The sequence below is a fragment of the Lipotes vexillifer genome, unplaced genomic scaffold (genome assembly GCF_000442215.2).
Source record: "Lipotes vexillifer unplaced genomic scaffold, Lipotes_vexillifer_v1.1 scaffold142, whole genome shotgun sequence".
NCBI classification, from domain to species: domain Eukaryota; kingdom Metazoa; phylum Chordata; class Mammalia; order Artiodactyla; family Lipotidae; genus Lipotes; species Lipotes vexillifer.
The window spans coordinates 439,311-448,892 of NW_006795110.1; the positions used below are offsets into that span (position 1 = coordinate 439,311).

Genomic DNA, 9,582 nt, shown 5'->3' on the forward strand with positions numbered 1-9,582 from the left:
ATTCCTGCTACCATGTTCCCCTCAAACACGCATAAATGGAAACCCAGAAAGCAAAAGGAGCACTGAGGAAAAAGGGGAAGGGGTGGAGAAGGGTTAGCACCTCCCTTCTTCCTTTGCTGAGATCAAAGCCAGCGTTTGCACTTGCCAGCCCGCTGGGCTCTTTCATACCCTGCTCCACCTGTCTGGGAATGGCATTGCCGCTTGCCTGTTTCCTTTCCTCTTTAACACTGGAGGGCAATTTCAGGGTGGGCCTTTGAGCTATTTCTACTGCTGGCCAAATCCGTCCACCCCAACATCTTTGTCTTATTGATCAGATTTCCTTTCCACCTTGCCAGTAAGTAACAAGTGGCTGAGCACAGGGTAGGAAACTATGAGAGAAGTCAGTTTCTCCACCGGCTCTAGGCGGAGCTCATGGTTTAAACAAGCGGGAAGCCACTGGGACTGCTGGGCTTTGTCTGGCAGGAGGAACAGGCTCTTCTTTCTGCATCGTGGGGGGCCCCCAGTGCTTGGCCCAACATCCCCCAGGGTCTGGGTGAGGCACTGGTTAGGCAATAGCTTCTTGCCTCAGAAGAAGGGAATTCACATGTACTGACATCTTACCCTGTGCTGGGCCCTGTGGTCGGCCCTTTAATGTATATTATCTCTGTGATTCCTAACAACCCAGCCAGGTCAGGATTTATCATTCCTCTGGTAGCAACGACTGAAAGAGATTACGAAGCTTGCCTGAGGCACACAGTTCTATCAGGTATGAAAATCCAGCTCTGCCTAACTCCGAGGCCGGGGGCTCTTCCCGCCTCATCGTGCTTCCTCATGCTTCCTCAAGAGCCGAAAAACTGTTCATGACATAAATTGGCTCTTTGCATTATTCCACAGAATTAACTGAACGGCCAGCTAAATCTTTTGTGAATTAATGTAATTCAACATAATTTTAAAGTAAAGGTTGAAGGAAATTCAACTCTACAGGCTCCACAAAGAGAATGCGACAGAAGTTTCTGCCTTTGCAGAGTTCATGGTCCCGTAGAAAGAAGTTAACGAGTGCAAAACTAAAAGCATAATATAACACAGAAACAGAAATACCACGAGAGAGCCAGAGAGGGGAAGAGGGCACCGCACCACCTTTGCCTTAGATACAGCCTCTGCCTTCCCGGTGCCTGTCACTTCCCTCAGCCCCAAGCAGAGCCTCCCAAGGCTAGGACCAGTCAGCTGCCATGTGGAACTGGATCACAAAACAAGGACTTTCTTAAATCATCTGGGTCCCCTAGCCTAAGAATAGTGCGAATAAGCAGGACCTGGGAATAATAGTTGATTGGCAAAGGTGGGAAGATGTTTAGGAGCCCACGCTTACCTGCAGCCAGCCTGCTTCAGCAAAGAATGGGTTATTTATGGGTCAGTTAAAGCCAGGTGCTCATGCAGCCAGGACAGGAGCTTTGATCCCAGTCAAGCTGAGCTCTCACGTGGCAGTCAGTTCTGGCCCCAGCTGACCGTCTTGCAACCATGTGCTCTTGGCCCAAGAGGGGGCTAAAGCCAGAGAACGCGGCTGAGCGTGCGGCAGGCCCTCACAATGAGGACACATTGTTCCAGACGCTCAGCCCGAAACAGATAGCTCACAACATGCCTTGCTGACAGAGGATCAGCAGTGTTATCTTCGTAGATGGAGGCAGAACATTCCCTCCTCCTAGACCTCAGCGAGGCCCCCTGACTCTGATTTTTATAGCACTTTGATGCCACGGGTTTGGGTCCCCCAGACTGGCTACTTCGTTGCAGCTGCCTTTCTTCTATTGCTCTCTCTAAACCCGTCTTTCCATACCCGTGAAATGAGTGTACTACTTGACACCTTCTGGAGGAGGAGAGGCCGTCCAAGGAGAGAGGGCCACACCTGTTTGAAGCCTTCTCTTCCAGAGCCAAGCCCACGAGGTTCTCGGGCTTGGACTGAGGGGCCCTCCTTGGCTAAAAATACAAACCTCTCAGGTTTCTTTGATCAGAATGGGAGAGTTCGTTTCTGGATGTGTCCCCCAGGTAACCCCTCTTGTCCATTCCATATATGGATGTGGTAAAGATGATCTCTACTCAAGGCCCCTTCTATCTACAGAATTTGGGGCTTCAGGCATCAGAGAGTAATAACCCCAGCAGGAAGGAACTAGACCCCTCTTTCCTTTTTAGTTCAGTCCAAAAAAGAAAAAAAAAGCATTATAAGCATTGGCACAGTCTTGGTCATTTTTCTTTTAATTAGATGTGTGGAGTCTTCTGTCATGGATGTGCAAAAGCCATCTCCCCATCAAATTACTCCCATAGATTCCACAAAGACACTGTTAGAATCCCTAGAGATTGTTCCACAACCTCTCCCATGGTGCCAGATGTACATCCAGACTCTTAACAAGGATAATTTGGCGGCAATGGCAATCACCCTGGATTATTTTTTTAGAGGCCCTTTGAATGACATCAAATTCATGACACATACCAAGATCCCTTTTGCTCATGCCCTCTGTACCATTTTTTTCCATGGAATTTGAATTTCCCTGGCTTACTTACCACCTAACAATATCACTATTGAAAGCACATAATGTTAAGGACCATATGCTCTCTCTCCAGAGAGTGTGCACAAATACTATTTCTGTTAAAAACTAAACAGAAATAGTAGCTTTGCATATTTCCCATTCAAAGGCTTATCCCAATTGAATGATTCCCTTTGTCATGGGGTGTTTTTCCCCAAGCGGGCCCTAATAGAGGAGCTGAATCAGATATTGTGACTTACCAAAGGTCACAAGGAATCATCTAGTGAACTAGAAATAGAATCCAAAGACCTTTATTTTGATTCCCTGAATTTAAAAACAAATAAACTCTACTACGGAGAAAGAAAAACTAGAGAAACCAGGCTCATTTGACATTCCCGGGTCAGGGAATTCAAGACAACCAAAACTAACAGGCAGCTGCCTTGGTCTGTGAGGACCAAGGATGTGACTAAGGCACAGGTGCTGCCTGCCTTCAAGGAGTTGATAATCCAGTGCAGGGAGATCAGGTCGCTGTTGAAAAATCTCTACACACTGCAGAACGTGCTTGGGAACACCCAGAGGACCCCAGAGGAGGGTTTGTCCATCTTCACAGCCCCTGCAGCAGCAGGCACAGTGACCTGTATGTGACATGCCGGCAAGCACTGTCGATTTGTTGAACAAGGGCCATAAGAGATGTACCAACAGAACACTCTGGGGGTTGGTGGAGAATGAGGGACAGCTTTGTGAAGGAGGTGACATTTGAGCTGTGCCTAGAAGGATGGGGAGGTTTTTCACAGGCAGCAGGGGTTAGGGGAGAGCCTTTGCAGACCCCAGGAAAGAGCAATGGCAAAGATCCTCGGGGGGAGGCGGGGGGTGGGGGAACCAAGCCCCGTCTCATTTGGGAGAACCTGGAGCAGGCCAGTGTGGCTAGAGAGCAGGGGGATAGAGAGGCTAGAGAGAAAAGTTGAGACATGAGCAGAGAGGACCCTGAACACCAAGCCAAAGAATTTCACAGTGGACTGTCATGGGAGGTTTGAAAATGGGGAACGGTTTCCTGCTGCATCCTCCTGCCCTGCCCACCTGGGCCTCCCTTACCTTGTCAGTAGCGGTGGATTTCTCTTGATTGTTCTGTTTGTATGTGGTTTGGTTTGGAGGTTTTCTGTGGTTTAGTTTGTTTTTTGGCCTTTCACTTTTCCTTACAGTTTTTCACAGCATATGGTCCTGATTATGTGCTGGAAATCACGCCAAGCTGCCGGCCAGACCGCAATGAGCCCCACCGAGTCCAGCAAATCCTCAACTACATCAAAGGTGAGCACCACCCCTCGAGTCCTGCCCTCCTCATTCCACCCAGCTTGTGGTGACCCATCAGTGGGGGCTTCCCCCAATACCATTTGTCATTTGGTGGCTAATCTTTACACCGACTTGGAAGGGAAACCTCTTCTTGGCCTGAGAGCTTGTTGGAATTCCGCACTGGTCACTCTGGTTGGGATTGTCATTTGGCCAGCTACTGTCACCTTCAGGGGAACAAAAGGTTCAACTTTAGGCACCTCCAGTGGAAAGCCAGTTCTAAAGTGTGCCCTGGAACTCTCCCTTTGAAAAGGGCAACAGTAAAATCCTCTCTAAGATGAGGGAAAATCAAGTCAATTCAGACTTGGGGTTGGGGGTAGGGGTGAAGGGTGCTCACAGACATTCTGTTCCAATGTGTTTCCTTGGTTCAGTAGAGCCTCGAGTGACTGTGAGCTCATAATGAGTAGTCAGGGATTCTGAAGCCCTGGGATTGGGTTCCCCAGTCTCACTTAGAGCACTGGAGATGTGGCTGCTGCCCTATTCTTCCCTTCCCTGAGGCTGACCTCCAATTATTCTGGCCTCTGGACAGAGGGAAAATGGCAGTCATCAGGTTATCGCCCTCTTGATCACACTGTCCACTAGCTGTTTGGGGACACTATTGGTAGAGCCCCCCTCCCAACCCCAGCTGCTGCTTCTCAACTCAACTCACTTCATCTACCATTTTTTAAGTCATTTTGGCACCCACATTCCTGTTTAATTGAATGTGTGTACGTGTGCATATTTTTTTGGATCCTAATTATTTGCAAAGTTAAGAGGCCAAAGGTATCACATTGCCTATCCTGGAGAGTGAAATTCCCATGTTTATTCATCTAAAAACCAAGATAGCACCAGTTCTCCTAACTTTGACTCCCTCATTGGAATAGAATCTAGCATGAAAGGGAGGCCTATTCTGTGTCAGAGTTAGTCTGAGGGAACACGTTGTATCCTGGGGGTCTTTGCCGATGGTGATATTAAGGCCCCGTCCTCTAGTGCAGCCAAGTCTGTGACAACAGCTGAGTCCATACGCAGGGACTCCACATCCCAGGCTCCTTTGACCAGAGAAAAGTTTCTAAGCTCAAGAGTCATAGACTCATAAGGTTGTGCTCATAGCAATGCTTATTGCCCCTCTCAGGTGTCCCACATCCCTCAGCCTTTCCTTGACCCTGTAGTTTCAAGCCACCTCCCTCTGGCCTCTCAATGGCTACCAGCCTCAGAAGTCCTCACTTCCTAACCAAATCCTCCTCCCTCCTCCAACCTTTTTAAGGCCTTTAAAATCCTTCTTTTCCTGGCCCTTCTTCAGCCCTTCTCACTGCACTGCAGCCCCGATTAACACCGTGCTCCCACCCTAGTTTCCTACTGCCCTTCTCAGATCCTGGACCAACTTCTCTTACCCCTTTTCCTTCTACCTTGCCATTTTCCCCTCATCCAGTCTCTAAATCCTGGTAGAGCACAGACAAAGCAATAGAAACAGAGAAATTAAACAAGGCTCTGCAGCTACTTGCTCACACCTAGGTATGTGCAGATATCTTTATGCCCTCATGCTTTCCTGCGCACATACCCAAGCACTTATCTCCAGAGACTGGTGACATCTTGCTATTGAGGAAATGGAAATGACAAACGAGAGAAGACGTAAGGAAGGTAATTCAAAGGGAAGAGAACTAGGAAAGGTAAGAAACCCAAAAGAAGAATAAATTTTGAAAAGACTTGAAATAAAAGATTAGTTTGAGGGTTGGTTAAAAAATAGTAATAATAATAATAAAAAGTCTTAGAGGATATGTAAGTTACATGGAAGTCAAGAATTTTTAAAAGATCCTAATAGGTTAAAGCAATATTCTGGCTGCAACGCCATGAAATTAAACTGGGAGAAAATATATGGACTAGGAATTGGGTCCTCAAAAGCAACTGGACACACACAAGATGGGAAACATGGCTTTGCAGCATTTTGTCTGCAAGAGAGTTAGGGAGTTTCGTCAGTGTGAGTCACCAGGGCAAGGTGGCCTCCAGAGATGCTAATGCAGTATCGACCTCACTTAAAAGAACTGGAGACAAATAGGAGCATATGCTCCAGGAGGTCAGTTAGGATGGGGAGAGGACTGGATCCCAGGCTCCAAGAGATCTTGTTGGAGGAGCTGGGCTTTTGGAGAAAAGAAGACCCAAGGGGATGTGGTCCTATATCTCTGAGAGGCTGTCACAGAGCAGAGGGCATAGACAGAGTCTATGTGGTCACAGGGCACAGATCTAGGATCCATGTGTAGATATTATTAAAAGGCAGATTTTCATTCAAGAGGAAGAAGAATTTTCTAACGATTAGAGCTGTCCAAAGTGGAACAGACTGCCCAGAAAGGAATGAGATCTCTATTGCTGGAGACATACAAATAGAGACAAGACAGTCACTTGACTGTCATATCGTAGACAGACTCCTGCATTTGGAGGAGGGTGATTATACTAGGTTATTGTCAATGTTCCTTCCAATCCTAAGATTCTAGGATGCTGTACATTAAAATGAGAAAATATAAAAACAATAAAAAGAAGATGATGAGAGTGCAGGGGTTGGTAGATGAGTCACAGTTGGGGGGGGCACGGGGGAGGTAATGCTGTGTATAGGAAAGAATTGATGAGGAGAAGAAAAGAAACTAGATGACTGAGAGTGGGTGGGGAGCCAGGACAACAAGTAGAATGGCTATAGAATACTAGGAATCTTCAGATTTTTCCATTTAGCCATCCCTTTCATATTGATAAAGTCTTGTGTTCTAGCCATGCAAATGAGCAGAGCACATAAGTCCAGAACCGAAAAGAAATTCAGTTGAACCTAGAAGAAATGAGGCTAGAAAGAAGTCCAAATGTTGCTAAAAATGGCCAGGCTAACCTGCTATACTGAGACCGTGCCCCTCCAGCCTGGTGACGCATGCTGCCATCAGATAGTGTGTTGCCATGACAATGGTCAGTGTGGAAAGGCTGCTGAATTTTCTGCATTCTGAAAGATTTTCCTGAACCTGCCTACAAGACTATCATTTGTTCTTGCATATAAAACCTCTGTGAGGCTGGCCATTTTTCTCAGTGCCTCCCTCCCCCCACTCATTCCCACCCCCCATTAAACACAAAGGTAGTGAGGCAGAGGCAAGGATTATTTGGGGGAGGTGGATGGCAATGAGGGAGTGGATGGATTAAGCTCCACTCTATGGGAAGGAGGTTCACCAGCATATCTGGTTGAATTTGTTTAACCTTTGAGCTTGGGTTTTCTCTCTTTCTCACATCCCTTAAAAGCACAAAAGGTGGGATTTTTAACCTATTGGAGATGAAACCTGAGGAGGTTCATCGTATAGAGATGCATTCCATATGCCACAGGATGACTGGAGGCACAGGCAGATTTGGACCTCACCTTATCCCATCTTTACTGCCCATTAGACTTTCTAAGAGAGAAAAACGACAAAAATAAAACTATGGAGCGTCCATTCAAGCTGTTAGCTTTATACAGAGAAAAGCTATGTGTTGCTCCCACAAATCGTTCTTCTCATGCCAATGAATCTTGAAGATATGTGTCATTGTTCACAAGGAAGTGTGGGTTACAGAGTGGATCGCTCAGCCTAGCTCATGACCACTACTGTAAAATCACCCTCACACCATCTTCATGTGCTCAAACTTGTTTGTCTTTCCTCTCTGGTTGACGTACTCCAGAGGAGTTGGCTCACAGTGAACCTTCCAGAGTTGGAACAGTGCTGATGTGATCAATCCCCAGAGGCAGCTAGCTCCCTGAGCCTGCCTAGCTCTGCATGGGGAAACAGGGGTAGAGGTTTTCTAATCCCTGGTACTGATGACATTTGAATCAAGTAAAAGTCCCTAGGGGGCCAAAAGCTTCATGTTGCAGCCCAGGCCCGACCTGGTGGGGGAGGGGGAGGGGAAGGTGAGTTGTGTATATGTGAGTATGTGTTGCAGTTGTAACTGGAGGTTTCTACACTTGCTCTGTGTTCCCAGATTCTACCCCAAGTTTGCCTAAGTTAGAAAAGTAAACAAATAGGACCAGGAGGAAAGAAGCAGGAGGAGAGGAGGAGGTGGGGGGAGGACACAAGAGGAAAGAGCAGGCCTTGTGCCCATCTGCCTTTTCTGACCCTTAATGAAGGAGGCTTAGTATGGCAGCCTCTATGGTGCTGGGTTGGGGAGATGGGCCAGCAAACTGATATGGGTGTGGGGAGAGACACCACAGGAGAAATAATAAGAATAATAGCTACTATTTATCTTACAGATGAGGAATTCAGAGAGTCTCAGAGAGGATAAATGACTTGGCCAAGGTCACCTTTATTCAGTCATTCAGCAAGGAATTACTAAGCACCTACTCTATGCCACACACTGTGCTAATAGGTGGTGGAGCAGACATTTGAACCCGGGTCTGTCTGAATTGAGACTTTGGAGTCAGGCTGTTTGGCCTTTCCAGTGCCCCTCTCTTTGCAGTGTTGCCCTATCAAGGCTACTCATCATCTGCTTTTTCCAGTCACCCCTGGTAACACCCTCCCACCTTGTACTACACACCCAGCTCCTTCCTTGTGGCTGATCCAAAGCACCTGAAATCTGATGTCTCTCTGGAAATGGGAGGAAATCAGCCATGGACAACATTTGAAATTCTGGTCCCTGACCTAGGTCTTTTAGCCATGCCCCTCTCACCCCACCATACTGTAATTGAAACTTCCACTCCATTTTGAGATGAGTAGAGAAGTAAAAGAGAAGGACAGAAGGTGGAAGAAGCCAGAACACGTGACTCCTACTGCCTGAAGTGTGCTGTGGTCACCAGGCCCAGTCTATTTACAGTTCCACAGCCCCAAGCTGAGACCCTTTGCACATCTACCGGTAATATTCTTTGGAGAACCACTGTGCTGAATGTAAGCAGCACCTCCTCTAGCAGCCTGAAGTCTGGGATTGACATTCTTCTAGGGACTAGCAATTGGCGCATCAGGTCTGGGCATGTCCAAGGCCTGCTGGAGCCCCCAGCTTGAAGCAGTGCTCCTGCCCTGTGGGACTCTACACCATGGAAACTCGGCTTACTTCCACACCTTCTCTTGCTTCCTGAGAAGCCGTGAGGGTAAATTGAAAGTCAGGGTTGGTCCCAAGACAGACTGACCATTTGCTTTAGGGCTTCTTGGAAGGACTTTGGAGCAGGATTGTGGAGGCTACTCTGAGCCAATTTGCATGACTTCAGGTGAGGATCTCTGTGATGTCCATCCCTTATCTCCCTTTGCCATCCCCTATCCTTTCTTCAGCCCTCTTCAGCCCCCTGTGGTCTCTTCCAGGAGCCTCGCTTGCTTCACTAATGTGTGTAAGAATTGGAAAGGTTGGTTATTGTTGTTGTTACCATCATTGTTAAACAAAAAAGTTGTAAATATATCATGCTGAAAATTTTAGAAATTCTAAAATGAAGATGAAGGCTGCTCCCCAAAGTTCTAGTAACTTTGACAGTGGCTTTTAACAAATGATGAAAACTCTTGGCAGGTTACTTTTGAAGACTTGAAATACCTACCTAAATCCAGGAGGTGGGAACTCCCATTACTGAAAGCCTACTGTGGGTCACCATGCTGGATTCTTTACATACTTGATCTCATTGCATCCTCACTATTACCTCATGAGGTAGGAAACTGGTGCCCGCAGAGCTAATGTAACATGCCCACAGTCACGTAACAAGTAAGTGGTGACATCAGAATTTGAATCTAGGGCTGGTGCCCTTCCTCTTCTTGGCACTATTGCTCAGTCAAGTCTACTCATCATCCCTGTCCACTCTTTC

The 9,582-nt window shown here is 47.1% G+C and overlaps 1 protein-coding gene across 3 annotated transcripts in view; it reads left to right on the forward strand.

Moving 5' to 3' along the window:
* Positions 1 to 9,582, forward strand: part of HDAC8 (histone deacetylase 8) — a 247,051-nt gene that overhangs the window by 217,226 nt on the left and 20,243 nt on the right. For 2 of the 3 annotated variants that reach the window (XM_007467456.1, XM_007467458.1), the window contains one exon: positions 3,692 to 3,797. In XM_007467456.1, coding sequence (XP_007467518.1) covers positions 3,692 to 3,797 — 106 coding nt within the window. Of the gene's footprint in view, positions 1 to 3,691; positions 3,798 to 8,055; positions 8,088 to 9,582 lie in introns of those variants that run through there. The other variant, XM_007467457.1, reaches the window with a different exon arrangement.